The following is a 19,812-nucleotide window of genomic DNA, read 5'->3' as shown; positions in this document are numbered from 1 at the left end:
ATTAATTAACAAAAAAATTAAACGATGCCCATGTAACATGAAAGAGAGTTTCATATACATTAACACAAATGTAGAATGTGTTTAGAAATTTTAAAACAACACTAAATGTTATAGGCTTCAGTATATAGAGCATTTACCGAAAAATTAAATATTTTTGTAGGGGTTAACCAAAAGATTTTGAGAAAAAATCAAAAAAAAAGAAAATTATATTTTAATGCATAGTTGCATCCTTCACTGACATATGATGAAGGTCAAAGAGTTTTGGAACCTTTGCGGTCTCTGCTATTCTAGAGAATAGCGGTTTTATATTGGTTAGTCAACCAATTTAGGGAGTATTATGAAGTTTTACTAGATTAATTAACAAAAAAATTAAAAGATGCTCATGTACCATGAAAGAAAGTTTAATATACATTAATACAAATGTAGAATGTGTTTAGAAATTTTAAAACAACAGTAAAGATCATAGGCTTCAGTATATAGAGCATTTACCGAAAAAATAAATACTTTCGTAGGGTTAACCCATAGATTTTGAGAAAAATTCAAAAAAAATAAAAATTCTATTTTAATGCATAGTTGCATCCTTCACTAACATATGATGAAGGTCAAAGTGGTTTGGAACCTTTTTTGTCTCCGTTTTTCTAGAGAATAGCAATTTTATAGTGGTTAGTCAACCAATTTAGGGAGTATTATGAACTTTTTCTAAATTAATTAACAAAAAAAATTAAACGATGCCCATGTACCATGAAAGTGAGTTTAATATAAATTAATACAAATGTATAATGTGTTTAGAAATTTAAAACAGCACAAAAAAATAATAGGCTTTCAGTATATAGAGCATTTACCGAATAATTAAATATTTTTGTATGGGTTATCAAATAGATTTTGAGAAAAATAAAAAAAAATGAAAATTCTATTTTAATGCATATTTGAATCATTCACTAACATATGATGAAGGTCAAAGAGGTTTGGAACCTTTGTGGTCTCCGTTTTTCTATAGAATAGCAATTTTATAGTGGTTAATCAACCAATTTAGGGAGTATTATGAAGTTTTACTAAATAAACTGACATAAAATTTGAACGATGCTCATGTACCATGAAAGAAACTTTAATATACATTAATACAAATGTTGAATGTGTTTAAAATTTTTAAAACTACACCAAAAATCATAGGCTTCAGTATATAGAGCATTTGCCAAAAAATTAAATATTTTCGTAGGGTTTGTTAACCCATAGATTTTGAGAAAAATTCAAAAAACAAATATTCTATTTAAATGCATAGTTGCATCTTTCACTAACATATGATGAAGGTCAAAGAGGTTTGGAACTTTTGTTGTCTCTGTTTTTCTAGGGAATAGCGATTTTATAGTGGTTAGTCAACCAATTTAGAGAGTATTATGCAGTTCTACTAAATTAATTGACAAAAATATTTAAACGATGCACATGTACCATTAAAGAGAGTTTAATATACATTATTACAAATGTAGAAAATATTTAAAAATTTTAAAACTACACTAAAAATCATAGGCTTCAGTATATAGAGAATTTACGGAAAAATGAAAATTCTATTTTAATGCAAAGTTGCATCCTTCACTAACACATGATGAAGGTCAAAGAGGTTTGGAACCTTTGTGGTCTTCGCTTTTCTAGAGAATAATGGTTTTATAGTGGTTAGTCAACCAATTTAAATAAAAGAAAAGGAAATTAGTTTAATAATAATAATAATGGCAATTACAATATAATATATGTATTTCATTAAGGTTAACCCTGTAATTAACTACCGTAATAATTGATGTGAGCACAACACGTAGAAAACTGACTTCTCAAATAATATAATAGAAATAAGATGTTTGAGTGCAGTTAACCAAGGGTCACGCCACACACTCGTAGTTTCTCCATTACTAATGGCTTTTCCCAAACCTTTGAGGAAAAGGTCTCTTCCTAACAGTACTCCTTTCCAACCATGCGATGAAGATGCAGTGGGAGTGGTTCTCAGGAAGGAGCCGTTGATGCAGTATCGTCCTCTCAAGACACGGGATAGGAGGCAATCGGGTTTAGTTACAACTCTCCAAGCTTGTTTAGCGAGGAGTGTGGTGTTAAAAGCTTGTATGTCTCTCACACCCAAGCCTAATAGAGCGCCTTAGGATTGATGATTTTGGTCCATGAAACCCAAGACATCTTCCTTTCGTTTTCATTTTGTATCCCACCAAAATCGTGTAAGAGTCGATTGGATTCGCTTACATAAACTCATAGGAAGCTGAAAGCAAATCATAGTGTATGATGGGATAGCAGTACAGACGGACTTGAGCATTACTAGTTTACCCCCACTCAAGAGCCGTTTCGACGACCAGCTGTTTGCTTTTAGTTTGATACGATCAACAATGCTTGTGAAGAGTTTTTTTACGTCTTCCAACGTGTTCTGTCAAGCCCAAATACTTTCTCACTCCTCCTTCATTAGCAATACCGAGGATATAATGAACACTAAGGCATGTCCTCTGTGGTGTTTTTGCTGAGAATGAGATAGATGATTTAGCTGTATTAAGTTTTTGGCCCGTTGCTGCCTCGTACGTTTGGAGTATGTCCGCAAAAGCTAGGAAACTATCACTGTCTGTTTTTACAGAAAACATAGTGTCATCGGCAAACAATAGATATGTGGTGAATGTCTCCCCGCTCTTAGACCCGTTAGATGTCCATTTTGTTGGGATTGCCGCCAAAGACCGGAAAGGATTTCTCTTCATAGTATGAAAATACACGGTGAGAGAGGGTCGCCTTGTCTAATTCCGGGGGAAGGGATTACTTTTCCATGGACTGAGTCATAGATGAGGAATGAATAAGAGACCGAGGTTATACAAGTCATGATCCTTGCTACAAAGATTGGGTCTCGATGAACTTCTATTCTAATCGGTCGTAAGCTTTGTTCATGTCAGTTTTAACTACCATAGAGCAATTTATACGGGCTTCGGAGTGCCTGAGGGATTGTAGGAGTTCATGTGTGAACATATTATGTACATTCTGTTCGTTTCAATGCAACATTTGCGTATTTTCATACTCATGCATGTGTACTATATTTATGCCAAACAACTTACTTACAATGTTGAGTGCATATTATGTAAACATTGAAAAGAATCAAATATTTGGAAAAAGTTACTACATGGACTTTTTTTTTGGAAATTAGGCAGAAAGTATATTATGGATATGAGTCTAGAGTTTGCGAGTATCCATAGATTTCTAGGATACCAGCAAGACCAGTCAATCCTATTGCATTGGTAGTTCATCCAAGGATGATGGCAAGTGGTTTTATAAAGATATATACAATGAGAGAGAGATTAAAAGGATTCCAAGTGAGAGAGTGATTTCAATCAAACCAAATATAGTTCTCATTTTTGTCTTCTCCTATAGAACTCACGCATTCAAAGTTTCAAGTTTCAACTATGCATAATACATATCTAGTTACCATATAATATTAATGCTAGCTATTATATATAACTATTTTATCAAATAAATTAATTTTGGTATATATATATATGATTCCAACACGTACCCTCTTTATAACGCTTCCGCGTACCCGCTTCCGGTTCCATGTAACATAAATGACATTACATAAAGTTATCTGGTACTCCGATACTTGCTTGGGGCTGGCCAATTTGGGAATGAGGCAGATGTTAGTTGTGTTTGAGATCGAGCACAGGGATCTGGTTCTAAAGAAGGCCTGGATATCCAAACATATCGCAGGGCCGACTGTTTCCCAATGTGACTGGAATAAGCATGCGGAAAAGCCATCCGGACCAGGAGCTTTGTCCGGATATATCGAGAATAAGGCAAACCATATCTCAGCTGGAGTAGGACTCGCTGTAAGAGAGGTATTTGTAGACGCATCAATAAATGGAGCTATGGCCTTAGATACCGTTACTTGTGAGTTATTTCAATTTGTTAAGGGGAGATACAAAACCAAAGTTGTAGTTCAAAAAACAGATGATGAGACGGTATGTGTCATGGTCTTGACAATGCGGGTGTATATGAGAATCCTGGAAAGGTTGAAAAGAAGGGCTTTATCAAGGTATTTATGGTTTCTTTACTCACATAAGTAGTTTTAATGTATCTTTGTTTTAACTGTTCCCTTTTCTGCAGGAGTTCTTGAAAGAAATCTCCGGTACAAGCTTTGAATTTTAGATCAAATTGACATCCAATAACATGAGGATTGCTGGGGAAAATTTGCATAAAGCTTTCTGTCTCGAGTTGACATTTTCCACAACGAGAATGTATCTCTTTATCCCAAAAGAGACTATAACAGGATACAAGTCTCCATTAGAAAGAAAGTGAAAATCCAGATTCTTCTGTCTCATTCCCTTCTTAACCATAAATGTATACTAACTTCTACATCGGATTTTGTGCAGTAATTGAGGAGTTTTTACAAGTACAGGGTTACTCAATATGAGAAGATAAAGGTAAGAAAAAGCCAATGATTTTGTTTTTCCTCGTTGCTAACAATGATTCTCATTGTCTGATATATAGATGTACATATCAAAATTGAAGAAAAACTGGAGGCTGAGTTGAAGTAACGAAGCCACAAATGTTTGTTTGTTAGTCTCATTAACGATGGAAAACTCTCTTTAGGAGGGGGTATATTCAATATAAAGTTTTAAAGTTTGAGGTGATTTGATTTTTGATGAGATTTTTAGATGATTTCAATCAATTGGATAGTTTAAAGTGATTTTCGTTAAACTACTTTAGAATAAACTACTTTAAAAGTTTATGGCCTTTGTGCCCGCGGTCGCAGCATTCTAGCTAAAATCTTCTCCATAACTCGAGATTTTCTTCCAACACCGCCTCAATATCTGCACTAACTTTGTCTTCCATAGTTGGAATCTTGGTTCTCGGATTATCATCAACGTCTGCAAATTTCAGCCCTAACCTCATTTGACTTTGTTCTTGCAGGTGTTCTCTTCATGTCTATATTCCTTGTTGATGCGGCGTAGTGGCAAACGAAAAGTTAGAAGTGGCGAAATGCTCACACTTCCATGTTGTCCTTGACCTTGTTCCAACTGGTTAATTTTTTACTTCTACCTGACGTGGGGAATCTTTGTCGTAATGATTGAATTTCTACATCTTCCAAAGGAAAATACAATGACATTTTGTTAGTTTAGTCAACTCTTTTTATATGTTTTTTATTTCATCACTTTCCCAGATCAGGGTATAAACGATATTAAACGAGTTATGTGAAAAAATGATCCATTACTTCACGCCACAGATCCACCAATCGTTTTTCAAAATCGAAACTTACAAAAGTTTATAATGAGGTACTTCTCTTACCGTGCTTAACAAGTTAACCAATGACAACAGAAAAAAGGCCTCCAAGCGAAAATCACAAGCTTAACAGCTGGAATAAATTTCTTCTTCTCAATCTAACCTTCTCGCTGGAGCTTCTTCAGTTATATACACACTGACACCAAAATTTAGAACATAGCATCTGATTCCTCTATATCTTAAGGCTCCTTATCTCTCGTGACTCTTCCACCAACGGAGTTTCCTTAAGCGAAAACTCATCAAGACTATCATCTTCCTCTGCTGAATCAGCCTTAAGCTCTTTGAACATGGCCATCACTTGTATCATTGTTGGCCGCTTAAACGGTCGATCGTCCAAACACTGAGACGCGATCTTCAAGTAGTGAAACAGCTCAACGTCTCCTGATTTCTCTGTTACAAGCTCCTGGTCGAGAATCTCAACTCCTCTTTTCTCTCTGTAGAGCTGTTTCGCCCACCCGACAAGGTTATTGTCTTCTCCAAACTCCCCTGGATCGATCGGTTTCTTACCAGAGAGAAGCTCAAGAAGTATCACTCCGTAGCTGTAAACATCCCCTTTAGCTGTACACCTGAAACTCTGGTAATACTCCGGCGGAACGTACCCTGGCGTACCTGCCAGCGTGCTCACGCTCAGATGTGTGTCTAGCGCGCTAACCAGCCTCGCCATACCGAAGTCCGAGACACGTGCTTCCAAGTTTTCGTCGAGAAGAACGTTGCTAGACTTCATGTCTCTGTGTATTATGTGAGGAATGCAGCTATGATGCAGAAACGCTAGACCTCTTGCAGCTCCAACCGCGATCTTCTTCCTCGCAGCCCAGTTTAGAAACACGCCGCCTTTTCTTGATACCTCGTGAAGAACAGTTTCTAAGCTTCCCCATTTCATGTACTCATAGACAAGAAGCCTCTCTTCACCGATCTTGCAGTATCCCAAAAGAGGAACCAAGTTTCTGTGTTTGATTTTACCGATTGTTTCCATCTCTGCCATGAACTCTCTATCGCCTTGCCCCGTGATTCGGATCAGCTTCTTGATTGCTACCGTTGACCCGTCTTTGAGCTGAGCCTTGTAGACTTCTCCGAACCCGCCAGAACCGATCATAGTCTCTGCGCTAAACCCGTTTGTGGCTTCAAGAAGATGCGCGAAAGTGAGTTTTCTCAGCGGCTTCTCGAAAGTGGCAACGTTGATGCTAAGCGGCTCAGGGACGCTAGAGAGCTTCCAGCTACAACTTCCAGAAGTGGGAAGGCTCTCAATGAACTTCTCCCTCTTCTGTTCCTTCTTCTGAACTTTCCACGCCCTGTAAAGTGCCATGACTAGCATCACAAGACACATGAAGGAAAACCCGATTCCAGCGATCACAGCGGTTGCAACGGTCTGCTTCTTGGGGTGGACTTGGGCTGTAACGGGCCGCCGAGGAGCAGACCCGCAGGGACGCAAAGGAACGCCGCAGAGGCCGGAGTTGTTTGCGTATCTTGTGACAGGGAACGTTGTAAGCTGGCCACCAAATGGGATCGGACCGGTGAGGTTGTTGTTAGAGACATCAAGATCGCTTAGGAAAGAAAGCGATCCGAGCGACCCAGGGATGTACCCTTGAAGATCATTGTGAGAGAGATCAAGAACACCAATAGCTTTCAGTCCTCCAAGACTGTCCGGTATGGTTCCGGTTAACCGGTTATGTCCCAAATTCAAGACCTGGAGGTACCCCATGTTACCATAACTGGGAGGTATAAAACCGGACACAGAGTTGTACGAGACGTCGAAGTAGATCATGCTTCCGTTTGCATAGAAAGTATACATTGTCATCCCTGAGTATATCCGCGTCGCGGGACACGAATGAACCATCGGAAACCGCTCCAGCCGTTCAGCACGAATGTCTTCAAACTCAACTAGTCCTCCCGCACCTCTGCAATCAGTACCGCCTTCGTTCCTCACAAACGCAAACTGTTTACCTGAAACACTCCCTGGCATTACTAGCCCGGCCTGGCTAGCTAGCTCGCCAGGGAGTGGCCCGGTTAGATTGTTGCTGTTGAGATCGAGCCAGATTAGGCTCTTGCAGTCCCCGAGCTGAGGTGGGACGCTCCCGGACAAGGAGTTGTTCCCGAGCTGCAAGATTGCTAGTTTGGTGAGATAACCGATTCCGCTAGGGATGGTCCCGGTCAACCGGTTGCTTGAAAGAGAGATCCATATCATGTTGGTGCATTTGGAGATTGAGTCAGGGATTGAACCGGTTAAGAGATTGTTGTTGAGGATGAGAGTCTCCAAGTTCCCTCCTTTGACGCAAACACCTTCCGGGATTCTCCCGGTGAGATTGTTCGCCCACATGACCAAATCAGAGAGGTTCGGCAACATCCATACCTCATTCGGAATCGGTCCCGTGAGAGCGTTGAAGCTGAGATCGATCGTCTTCAAGCTCTTGCACATGCCGAGCTCCATAGGAACTGTTCCCGAGAGGTAGTTGTTAGCCATGAGAAGCTTTTCAAGAAGCGGTGAATAGCTGCAGAAACCAGAGGGAAGGTTCCCTGTGAAGCCATTCGAGCTTAGATCAAGAACACGGAGGTTTGTGCAGTTGGTGAGCGAACTCGGAACAGAGCCTGAGATGTTGTTGTACGCCACGTACAGATACGCGATCCCCTGAATTTTACTCACGACGGTGGTTAAGAACTCGCCGGAGAGGAAGTTGTTTCCGAGGTTAAGGCTCTGTAGCGAGACGCACGCCGCGAACGGCGGAGGAAGCTCGCCGGAGAGAGAGTTTCCGGAGAGATCGAGAGTCTCCAGCGTTCTGCAGAGTCGAGAAAGCTCCGGCGGGATTTCGCCGGAGAAACGGTTGTGAGCGAGGGAGAGATGCTTCAGATTCTGGAAGATTCCCCAGTACTCTCCGCCGCCGGGGATTTTTCCGACGAGGTTGTTCCGGGAGATGTTCAGCGTCTCGAGGAGTTTGCAGTTGGTTAGAGAAAGAGGGAAGTGATCGCCGGAGATGTTGTTCTGCGAAAGGCTGAGGAAGGTGAGGTTGCCGCAGAACCCGAAGCTGAGATCGGAGAAGTCGCCGGAGAAGTTGTTGTGAGTTAGGTCGAGGTATTTCAGCGACGCGGGGATGAAACTCTCCGGGATGTCCTCGGATAAGATGTTGTAGGAGAGATCAACGGTCGTCAAGGCTTTAGACGACGGAGGAGAGCCTAGTTTTCCGGTGAGCTTGTTGTTCGAGAAATTCACGGAAACGAGATTGGTACATGTCGAGAAGATGTAGTCAACCATTGAATAATCGGATAACGAGTTCGAAGACAAATCAAGATTCTGAAGATAACAGCCGTCGCCGGAGGAGGAGGAAACAGAACCAGAAGAGAAATCGTTTCCTTGTAAGTAAAGATTCTGGAGACTAGTTAACGCCGTGAGGTTAACTAGGTTTAGGGTTCCAGTGAGTCCGCCGTTTCGGAGGTCCAACCCGATGACTCGACCGTAGTCAGAGCAAGAAACGCCTCGCCAGGAGCACGAGCCACGGCCCGACACGTGTTTCCAGTTACCGAGGATGTTGTTAGGGTCAGACTTGACGGAGGTTTGCTTGAACGCCGTTAACAGAGCAGTTTCGTAGGAGTTGTTTTCGTCGCTGATTAGTCTTTTGCCATGAGTGGTCATCACTATAAGAGTTGCGGAGAAACAGATGATTAACGATAACAGCTTCATTTCCACACCGAGTGTTTCGATCAGAGGCTTTATAGAGATTGATGATACTCAAAGGAGTAAGGATCTTCTTCTGACTTGTTCTGATTCATTTACTGTACTCAGTTCCTCCAGAGCTTGGAATCTGAAAATAAAATAAAAAACAAAGTGAGCTTTTAGAAAGAAAAAAACGGCAAAGAAACAATTTTTAATCAAGAAAGAGTTGATATACATATATGAACCTTGTTCAAGAAGAAAACAAAGAGTATAACCTAAGTTTGACAGAGACGATTGTGACTGTGACTGGAAGAATAGAGAGAGACAGAGTATCACTAGTGAAGAAGACAAGAGAAATTGTTTTAAGATAGTGTTTCTGCTCTCAAGTACGATGTTGCAGAGATGGTCGGACTGAAAACAACAAAAGTTGGATATTTTTTTTCTTTCTTTCCAAAATCAGATGGTTTAAGATTCCGTAGTGAGAAGAAGTGTTTACATAGAGAGGAAACCTTTTTTAGCAAGACCAGTTCACCAAGAAGAGAGAAAGAAAAGAAAAAAAAAGTGATTTTTCAGGAACAAAACAAGAATTCTCCCAGGAAAAAAAAAGAAGAAAGAATTTTCCTTTTTGATCTTGCGTAAATGAAGAGCTAATGGGTGTCCTTGTTTGGAAAGAAATACCAATGGTCTAATTGTTGTAAAAAAATGAAGGATTTCTTTTATTAATTCAAAAATAATATTCTCTTTGCCGGAAAATTGCAAACAAAAATATAATAATAAGAAAAATTGGTAAATAAAGGAAGAAGAAAAAGTAGGAAAAGAAAAAGCAGAAAAAAATGAAGACATAATCCTCCAGAAAAGAAGAGAAAACATAATCATGATACTAAAGATTAATTTTCTCTTTATAATCTCTGTCTAATCATCAATTATCTCGTATTACTTTAATCATGAAAATAATGTTTCACAAATTAGTTAAGGTCGAATTTCACGGCGAAATTTATGATTAATATTATTGTATTATTAGTCTAAATCTTGCTTGTTTTGGGGGTTAGATGAATTACCCGGCACGTATGTAAAGATGATTATAAGGTCTCTCGTTCCCATGTAAGTAAATAGCTGTCTCTCTGCTCTAACATATAGTTCAAAGAAAGAAAGAAATATGATTTTTTAAAAAGATTGACGATTGTTACGATAAAGGCCTACTTTTTCCCTTATTTTTCGTATGTTTCTACGCATTTATGCAACTTTCTAACCCTACACGGCACCAAGCACTAAGCTTATTTTAATTCAAATGAATTTAACAAGTAGTATGGTTATTATAATTTGTTTATGGTCCTCGTTTTCTTTTGTATATTAGTTAGCGGCCCCGCGTATTGTCTTTATTTATATAGTTGCCGCTTAACTTTTGGCAACTGTCGCATTTTATCCAGTTTCTACCTAAACCGCATCTATAAATAATGAAATAGTTCGTAGCAAAAAATAATAATAATAATGAAATATAGCTGTATTAGCTAGTCTTTCGAGTATCAAAGTGCAGTGAGTATAACTAAGAGAAACTTCCTTGCAGTAGGCCTAGGCATTTTAACGTGGATCCGAAAAACCCGAATTGGAACCAATCAAAAAATATTCGATTTGGAACTGGATCGAAAATTTATAAGTATTTTTTGGGTTTAAATTTTTTTTACTCGAAAGAACCGGAATCGAAAGGAACCGATCCGAATAGACTCGGACCCAAAAAACCGACTTGAATAGACCCGACCCAATAAGAACCAATTTATACCCGACTTAAAAATATGTATATCTAATACTATGATGATTTTGTGTTATATTTTATATAAATTACTTTATGGTTTAGTTGAAATATCTTTTGTTAATAATATTTGTTATTATTTCGTAACATTTTTTAAATAATATGAAGCTTTAAAATGTAAAATTTAGAGTTTAAAAATATTTTATTTTAATTATTAATAGTTTCATTTAAGTTATTTTGTAAAATTATAGATATATATGACAAATATCAGCTAAATTTGATGGAATTGGGTATATCATGTCCTTTTCACATCCTAAATATCCGGATCTGATATAGACCCGAAAAATTACGGATATTTTATGGTATTTTAGTTATAGATCCGAACCGATCCGGACCCGAGAAGAACCGATACGAACCCGAACCGAAAATTTTTAAATACCTATTAAAACTAAATATTTAGGATCCGAAAGACACAAACCTGAAAGGAATGCGTCTGAATCCGGCCCGAAGACCCGAATGCCCAGGCTTACCTTACAGATATTTTTTATAGTTATACACATTTATTTTAATTAACTAAAACAAGTTGAAAAACTTTTGATCCATCTAATTTTACTGCTTTAAAAAAAAATTTAAATTTAGCAAAAATTGAGTTTTTTTTTTTTGCTTAATAATTGAGTTTTGTCGATGTCAAAAAAATTGTGTAATAATATTTAACGTTTAAGATATATATTTTTACAGGAAACTTATATAATGAAGTCTAATATATGCTTATGTTAAATGAGATTTATTTACTCGTCCATAGCATATATATATATATATATATGTACAAACAGGAACATTAATTTCAAAAACCCGTGACATCCATCTACATGTAAAAATGAGCTAGAGATTACGGAGAAAAAAGACAAACAAATTTCTTGAAGTGTTAACATATAACATAGTTTATACACATAGAAAATAGGAAAACTAGAGTATCATTTTAAACCTACTTAGCTTGTGTGATGTCCGATGTAAATGAGAATAGGGTCGAGAATTTTTAATTTTAAAAATGGGGCAGGAAAAAGACAAGGGTCCTAGGAAGTAAGTTTATTATTAGTAGGTTAGATAGTAAGTTAAATAAAATAAGAAGGGGTTTTATGAAAAGTCGGAAACGGTTTCGACGCGCGTGGGCCGTAGGGTTGGGCCGTGTACCAATTTTGTCAGTATACTCTACCGCACGAGCGCATATTTTATGACCTCTTTCTACTCTAAAAGATTCTCCCATGCCCACTAAGTATATTTATTTTTATACAGTGTAATGTTAAATTATTCAAGGACTAGAATAAAATATAATTTTTGAAAAGAAAAAAAATCAGTCGGATAATTTAGTTAATTAAATATAAACTGTTACTTTTCTAGCAAAAGGTGAAAACCATCAAAATCTACGACTTTAACCTTTACGAATATTTATTTTTAATTCAAATAAGCATAATTTAAAATAAATTGTGTGAATAATTGTTAATCTTCATCTCAATAAATTTCAAAATATATCTAAAAATAAAATTTAAAATGTTCACTTACAAGTTTGATATATAAAAATTCGTCTTATTTGCCGAAATTATACTAGGTATGTATTTATTTTCTTATTCTCATTAGGCCATATATAGCTTGCAAAAGAAGAAATAGAAAAAGGTGGAAAAGGACATTTTAATGGTCCAGCATATCATTATCAAGATTAGCTAAATGGAAACTGAAGAATAGTTGCATGCATGTCTCTTGACATCTTTCAAGTTTCAAATGCAAAAAGAAGTTCACATATGGAAAATGATTTTTCGAGAAATAAATCATTTTAAATTAAATTGAATTTTTAGTTACACTTTTATACTAAGCTGTTTTCAATTGACAGATTGGAAGATGCTAAGACTATTTTTGCACTTTAATTGTGGGTCTCAACCAGAATGTTGAAAAACCATATTCATTCTTTGTTTGACGTTAAGGACCGACCTAATAATAGTGAAGAAAAAGTTAAGCGTTTTAAATTAATCATTTGTCACCCACTTACCAATATATGTATGACCAGAAAATTCAATCACACTCCCAATCAAATTAGTCAGCTATTTGTTAGTCTTGTCTCTTTTTATTACCAAATTTTACTGTAAATTAAAGCTCTTTTTAGTGAAAATGATTAACGCAAGGGTCCATTACCAGTCATTGCGTTATCTTTCTGGATCTTCTGTATATGATTTATCCATCAAGGTAAAAAAAACCTTTTTAAATTCACAACTTAAATTAACAGTTGTACATCACATACATGCAAAAAGAAAAGCAATTCTATGAAAGAAATGCAAAGGTCAATAAATGCTTTTTTTGTCAAATAAATGCTATATAAACCTTAATAAACGAAGAAACCATATAAGAGAATTCATTGTGTCAGTCACTTATAGAATTTACGATTCCAAGTATCACAATTCACAAGGCTTGCTAAGAACTAATGATATTACATTTTTCTCACCCAACAAATGTTGTATGTATGTTACACACTAGCTTTCTATTTGAGTATATGATAAGAGAGTGTTACTTTTGCGAGAAAAATATTTCAAAAAACTAATAAAGAGGTATTATTTTACGATCATGTTTTCCTCCGATCTAATCAATTGCACATAAGAAATTAAAAAAAAAAAAAAACTATACCAGATTGGCACAAACCCATATCAATGCACATTTGCCGCACCAACCTCCTCGTACTTATCTTTTCTCCGCTCGTTGATCGATCTCCTACGACTCATCTCATCTCTGCGTAACAAAAGGAGTTAGTTTTGCTTAAGATTATGAATTAAATATATCAACACACGCAAACACCAACAGACAATGGAGTGTTTGAAGGTTAAATGGGCAATAAAGGTAAAAGAGAAAACTTTTATAATTACCTGAGAAAAGTCCAGATGGAGTCATAATGAAGAAGGCCAAGCAGTTTCCTCTTTTTCCCTTTGTGACTTACTTCACCTCGTTTTACTACAGGTAGTTGCTTCACACCTCTTGCCTCCATTAACTCTTTGGCCACACCGACCGTCGTGTCTGGATAGCAAGTAATCAAACCGCGTTCTTGGCCTCTATACGTTATTTTCTTAGTACACACTGAGGAAACCGTACATGTATTCTCCTGCAACAAACAAGGTTCATTCAACTCCATTGCCAAAAAAAAAGAGACAGGAGAGTTTGTTATGTTTCACTGCTTACATCTACAATTGGAGAGACCTTATTGGACAAGCAACGTCTAATGTCTCCATGTGTTAGGATTCCGGCTAGAAAATCATCTTCATCGACCACCACAAGGCAGTTTTGGTGGCTGTCTTTAAGAATGTTTCTTGCTTCTCTTAGAGTTGTTCCCAGACAAACCTTCACATAGTTCTTTGGCATAACCCGCAAAACCTTTAAGTCGTCCAGAATAGTTTCTTCATCCAAGAAGGATTTGTGGTCAGGGTTCTCCATCACGGTAAGCTCAAGGGAGTTTGCATTATCCGTGCGTCTCCAAATGCCTTCGGTTTTAAGATGGGACGGTGAAAGAGTAGAGTATCCTCTTCCTGCGTTGCGACCCTCTGAAGAATCACTCTCTTTGTCTTGGTTTACCACAGAGGGGACCCATATTGCTAAACCAACCGCTCCCTGTTAGAGGAAACAGAGATGCATATCAGATCATGAACAAACATGATAAAGATTTTTAAGATACTTATCGCTCTCTATCCGTATAAACTACCTCTGGTTAAAAACATTATAATAGCGAAAAATGATAACTGGTTCATTTCATAGTTTCAAGAGAAGCTTTATTGCTCGATCAGCTAAACAAGCCAACTAGGGAAGCAATTCTTGAATCTCACCCCTCTAAGCGATTTTACCACATGTTATATTTGATAGTACCACATGTTATCTAAGCACCAGAAAGAAACTGAAAGGGAAAAACGTATGGTTACCATGAGAGGAAGCAAAATTCTATAATCTTTTGTTAGCTCGAACAGCAGTAATACTGATGTTAAGGGGACTGAGCACATGGAAGCTAGTGTCGCTGCCATGCCAACCTGCATCACATTAATGAGGACATCTTGATGAGTCAAAATCAGTAACAACAGAAGTGGACACTATCAGAATTAGAAAAAGGATGCATTGAAGTAAAGGCCTGCATCAAAGGTAAAACAATACCAGAGCGTAAGCTTGCGGTTGAGCCACAGCAGCATTACCAGGAATTGCTCTGTTAATAATCTCAGCAGCCGAACCTCCAAACACAGCACCAACAGCAGCACCAATCATCAAACTTGGTGCGTATAGACCGCCTACAAGCCCAGAGCCTTTGCACAAAGCAGTAGCCACAACTTTGGCTGCGGCTAACTGAGCTAATAACCAAATTCCAGGAGCTGAAGCACTCGTTCCAGTATGCAGGATTTCCTCAACATTTGTAAACCCCCAGTACAAAATTCCGGGGTACTTGAGAGCAATCATCCCAGCTCCTAAACCACCTAATGCAGGGCACACAATAGCAGGAAGACCAAATTTGTCTTTGATGAACTCGAATGACTTGGTAAACCACGTGACGAGCCAAGAAAAAACAACGCTGACAGCACCGCACAGCATTCCTAATATCAGGTACAGAGGGAGCTCTGGAGACAAGTGAAAACCATGTTGGGAAACTTATTAGAAAATGCTAGTTGAAGCATATATATATCAGCCTTCGTAATTTAAAGATACCAAGCATCTTTATGATATCATACCCTATCCATCAGGACATTCGATTATAAGCTACTGATCATTTATACCACCAGACTAACTGATAGTTTACAACTGAGATTAAAAGCAAAAGAATAACATACCTGCGGCGGACTTCAGGTCATACGAGGGGACTGTGAAAGCTGATTGAGTCCCAAGCAACGCATTCGACACAGTCGATGATATAACAGAGGCCAAAATTATCATTGCAGTGGTAAATGGAGGCGAGTTCTCGGCACGTAGAGGTCTTAAAACAGTCTCAATAGCAAAGAAACAACCCGCCACTGCTGCATTAAAACCTGTGACCACAAATAACGATCGGTAAATCAGATTTATAACCATGAACGAAATTTCCATATTGGAAAGACCAAATAATTGTAGTGCCTGTCTCAGTGGTCTCATTATAGTAAGAAACACATACACACGAAACCAACATCAAAGTAACCATAAGTAAACTCTTTTTCATTAATTAATACCAGCAAAAAGCTCTGTCTAGTGCTAGAACCTAAGATTCATAGACACATTTGTAGGCTAAGTAGTACATAAATTTGTAGGCTACAGTACATACAAAATTCTGGAACCAAGAGAGTGAGCAAAAAGAACGAGGGGCAATTAAGATTGAATAAGCCAAAAAGATCCCAAGAACGAATAAATACTAGAGTGAACGAGCTGTGCTGCTATTCCGTGCATAGGCAATCCAATAATACACAAATATCAATTATGGACGAGGAGGCATAAGGAATTTTAGAAGAGGTCTAAACATACCAGATGCAATCCCAGAAGCCGCACCAGCTGCAGTGAGAGCTATCCTCCTTTCTCTGTTGTTTTCCATCATTAGCGCAAAACCATTGGCACATGACTTTCCAATGTCAACACTAGGTCCCTCGGGACCCAGTGAACATCCTGTACCAAGGGTCACGGCAGCTTGTATGGCTTTTATCACTGGGAATATACCAGCAAGTAAATCTACACCTTGTCCTTGGGAAGAAGTGGACTGCCTTATTTGATCCAAGATCTCAAGCAAACCATGCATCATTCCTACTATAACACCCCCAGTGACAGGAATCAAAAGAATCCGATGCCACGTGTCGGCTAGTCTCTGCAGACGAAGCCAAGCAGCACCCTCGTTGGGTGTACCAGCCCATGACCACTCATGAATCACATGAACCTAGACAAAAACCACTACTCGAATATCAATCAATATGGATTCAAATCAATGTGCACAGATCAAGATCTGACGCATGACAGCGTACCCCTTTGTTGAAGCCGGCGACGCAAATCCCAGCGGCGACACCGATGAGACAGCCGATAAGAAGCAGAGCCCACTCAGGTGGAGCACTATCTCCCAGCACGTCGTTGCCTTCATCAAAACCGTACTCATCATCGCGATCATCGACGCCATCTTCTTCTCCGGCAGCCGAGAGTGGGGAAGAAGAAGAGGGATGGTGGTGGCTCCTATCGATTCTGATATTCTCCAGTCGTTTGAAGCTCAGACGACGCCCGGAGAGAGAGAATCTCCGATCCAGATGCTTGAGCAGATTTCTAACTCCTCCGGTGGAATTCCTGATGGCCGGAGACTGAGATTCAACGTCGAGATCACCCTCTCCTCTGCCATTGACGACTTCATCTCCGTCGGTTGATCGCAATAGATGCCTGTCCTCGTTGTACTCTCCTCCCGATGACATATCTAATTCCCAGCCTCCGTTACAAACGCATCATCCAACTCGCCGTGATGATTCACGACGGCATCAATCTCTCAGTAACAAATTCTATTCGTCGCCGGTTTTCTTCAGATTTGATCGGCTTTTCAGATTCTATACCGTCTCGCGACTCTCGATGATGAAACACGCGGCATCCGTCGTCGTAAGAGAAAGCCTCACTGTGAGCTTGAGAGAGAATCCAAGTCAGCACTTATGGGCCTTTATTGGGCCTTCCCTTGTTATTATAATCAACAATTTCACTTTAACGCAATAAGTCGATATGTCCGAGTGGTTAAGGAGACAGACTTGAAATCTGTTGGGCTTCGCCCGCGCAGGTTCGAACCCTGCTGTCGACGTTATAATTTTAACTTTTGTTTGACATTTCAGTTTCTGGAAACAGTTGGAGTTCTCGAGAAATAGAAAATAGAGAAACATTTGGGAGAGCAGCTTTTCTCACAATAATTGGTCACAAGAACATTATCCTCCTACACTAGTCTAAGTGCAAAAACCGTGTTGGCAACTCGCACGCCTGTGTTTTAGAATTTGAGAACGCTAATAAAACTTCCGATGAAAACCCATTTGGCTCTCTTGCTCGGGTAGAAATGAGAATATATGAAAGAGAGAATATAAGACGGTTCAAAGAAACCCTCACACAAAAAATAACAGATTCAAAGTTCTGAGATTCAAACTTCAAAAAAAAGATGCAAAGAGGCGGAAGCAACAGAGCTTGCAACAAAAACAAAGGAGAGAAACATGTTTTGACTCATAAACAACAACCAAAACAAAGGATCACAAAACGATAGAGAATCATTCGTAGATCCAAGAATGAAGGCTGCTCTGCCAGTTCACAGGTCCATCAGGGAACCACAACGCACACTCCTTGTTAGCACTCTCCACCGAGTCACTCCCATGGATAATGTTCCTCCCAATGTCAATTGCAAAATCCCCACGGATGGTTCCTGGCTCAGATGCTGCAGGGTTCGTTGCTCCGATGATCTTCCTTCCTGTCAACACAACATTCTTTCCCTCCCAGATCATTGCAACGACTGGACCAGAGATTATGTAATCAACAAGACCACTGAAGAAGGGCTTGGCTGACAAGTCCTGGTAGTGTTTCTCAGCAAAAGGACGGTCCACAGTGATCAGCTTTAGACCTGAGACCATGCCATCAATCAAACCAAACTATCATCATACAATACTGACCAGATCTAAGTCTTAAAATACAAACTACAAACTCAAAAGCTACATCTGCTAGGCTAGTCTCAGTTACGATGATAGTATGCGGCTACCAACTTAAAAGTATTTACCTTTCAAAGTGAAACCCTTCTGCTCGAACCTGCAGATGATTTTACCGACCTGAAGATGAAGCAGACATAATAATCAAGATACTGGCGAGGAAACTCAACAACAAGTTTCTCAAGAACACAGGTAACAATGAAGAGTATCAGTAGAAGCGTACCAGACCCCTTTGGACGCCGTCGGGCTTGATCATGATGAAAGTTTGCTCCATTGTCGATTCTTTTTGATGTTACTTACTAGTCGGCGATACCTATACGCAGTGAAGAGAAGACGTATTTATATAGAAGAGCCCTAGATGCTGAGAATATGCGCTCCTCGTTGTGGGGCTTCACCAGATGGGCCGTAAGATGTTTTGCTTTTCACTATTCAGAGGTCCATTGCCTCACTTGAAACTTGAACATCTATCTATATTATTAAAACTGAAGTACCTTTTAGTACTGTTTGTAAACATGGATAAAACATAAATTAGAATTGTTTGGAAACAAGGATAAAACATAAATGAGAATTGTTTGGAAACATGGATAGCAGATTAATTACTTTCTTTTATTTACACATTTAGTCATTGCATTTATTATAAATTATGTATTTCCTTTTTGTATTTTTTTTTTTCCGCCAATAAGATTTTTTATAATAATACTGAAAACGGGCCAAGCCCAGAGAAATTACAATAAAAGCCCATAGCGAAACCCAAACTCGATCCCCAAATGGGCCCAAAACCCACCGGCCCAACTTGAGTAACCCTAATTCCAAACCGGCGAGAGAGCAGCCGCCTCAAGTTTCAACTGTTTCGATGCAAGGACACGTGACGCCATCCTCGACGACGAGGGGGCACGTGTCGCACGGACGCCTCATCTCCACCACCTAACAACTTCGCCGGAGATCCAACCTTCGGATCTCTCGACCAAACCGGAGCACCGCAGCTCCACCATACCTCTCCGCAAGCGTCTTTGGGCCTCTAAAACCGGAAGGGATCGATCGCCATGGCGAGATCACCTCCACCACCAATCACGACAACCACCCAAAGAAAATATCGCATGCAACCTAACCGTTTCACCGGAGATCTCCTCTCTCCTACGACGCGAGTACAAAACCAAACCCTAAGACAAAGCGATGAGAAAAACTTAAACTAAAAAGACCAAACCCTAAAAGACTAGGGGACGAGATCCGGCGACACGAAGCTGTGATAGCCTTCACCCCCCGGAGACTAGAGCCGACGACGGCGGAACTGAGGAAGCTTCCCCGCCACGGATGCGAGAGCCGGCGGCGACGGATCTGTGAGAGCCTCCGTCCCCCGGAAACAAAGAACGCACAAACTAAACCCCCCATCCTTCCCATCAACGCATTGTGACTCCAAAGCCATAACTCCGGCGGTTAGTGGCTGACCAGAG

At 39.2% G+C, this 19,812-nt stretch overlaps 3 protein-coding genes and 1 non-coding gene across 6 annotated transcripts; 1 reads left to right on the top strand and 3 right to left on the bottom strand.

Moving 5' to 3' along the window:
* Positions 1-5,212: 5,212 nt before the first annotated feature.
* Positions 5,213-9,657, bottom strand: LOC106354082 (serine/threonine-protein kinase BRI1-like 1). Of its 2 annotated transcripts, none has more exons than XM_013793932.3 (2): positions 9,190-9,657; positions 5,213-9,092 (listed from the first exon to the last, which is right to left on the bottom strand). In XM_013793932.3, the coding sequence occupies exon 2, from the start codon at positions 8,969-8,971 to the stop codon at positions 5,474-5,476; it is 3,498 nt and encodes a 1,165-aa protein (XP_013649386.2). In that variant the 5' UTR covers positions 8,972-9,092; positions 9,190-9,657; the 3' UTR covers positions 5,213-5,473. The 2 variants fall into 2 exon arrangements, with proteins under 2 accessions (XP_013649386.2, XP_013649385.2); XM_013793931.3 differs by having other exon boundaries at positions 9,220-9,656.
* A 3,426-nt stretch (positions 9,658-13,083) lies between these two features.
* On the bottom strand, positions 13,084-17,277 carry LOC106354084 (chloride channel protein CLC-f). Of its 2 annotated transcripts, none has more exons than XM_048738395.1 (8): positions 16,679-17,277; positions 16,191-16,593; positions 15,530-15,724; positions 14,865-15,319; positions 14,639-14,743; positions 13,908-14,333; positions 13,598-13,830; positions 13,084-13,463 (listed from the first exon to the last, which is right to left on the bottom strand). In XM_048738395.1, exons 1-8 carry the CDS (start codon positions 17,108-17,110, stop codon positions 13,382-13,384), a joined length of 2,331 nt encoding a protein of 776 aa, XP_048594352.1. In that variant the 5' UTR covers positions 17,111-17,277; the 3' UTR covers positions 13,084-13,381. The 2 variants fall into 2 exon arrangements, with proteins under 2 accessions (XP_048594352.1, XP_048594353.1); XM_048738396.1 differs by having other exon boundaries at positions 16,191-16,607; positions 16,679-16,878.
* Positions 17,278-17,399: 122 nt separating this feature from the next.
* On the top strand, positions 17,400-17,481 carry TRNAS-UGA. Its single transcript has one exon. It is a non-coding gene; the product is annotated as a tRNA-Ser (tRNA).
* Positions 17,482-17,752: 271 nt separating this feature from the next.
* LOC106354085 (nucleoside diphosphate kinase 1) lies at positions 17,753-18,795 on the bottom strand. Its single transcript, XM_013793937.3, has 3 exons — positions 18,585-18,795; positions 18,433-18,481; positions 17,753-18,279 (listed from the first exon to the last, which is right to left on the bottom strand). The coding sequence occupies exons 1-3, from the start codon at positions 18,633-18,635 to the stop codon at positions 17,933-17,935; spliced, it is 447 nt and encodes a 148-aa protein (XP_013649391.2). The 5' UTR covers positions 18,636-18,795; the 3' UTR covers positions 17,753-17,932.
* Positions 18,796-19,812: the final 1,017 nt, after the last annotated feature.

Source organism: Brassica napus, chromosome A8, assembly GCF_020379485.1.
Source record: "Brassica napus cultivar Da-Ae chromosome A8, Da-Ae, whole genome shotgun sequence".
NCBI classification, from domain to species: domain Eukaryota; kingdom Viridiplantae; phylum Streptophyta; class Magnoliopsida; order Brassicales; family Brassicaceae; genus Brassica; species Brassica napus.
The sequence above is the reverse complement of the archived record's forward strand: the minus strand, read 5'-3'. Positions and strand labels throughout refer to the sequence as shown.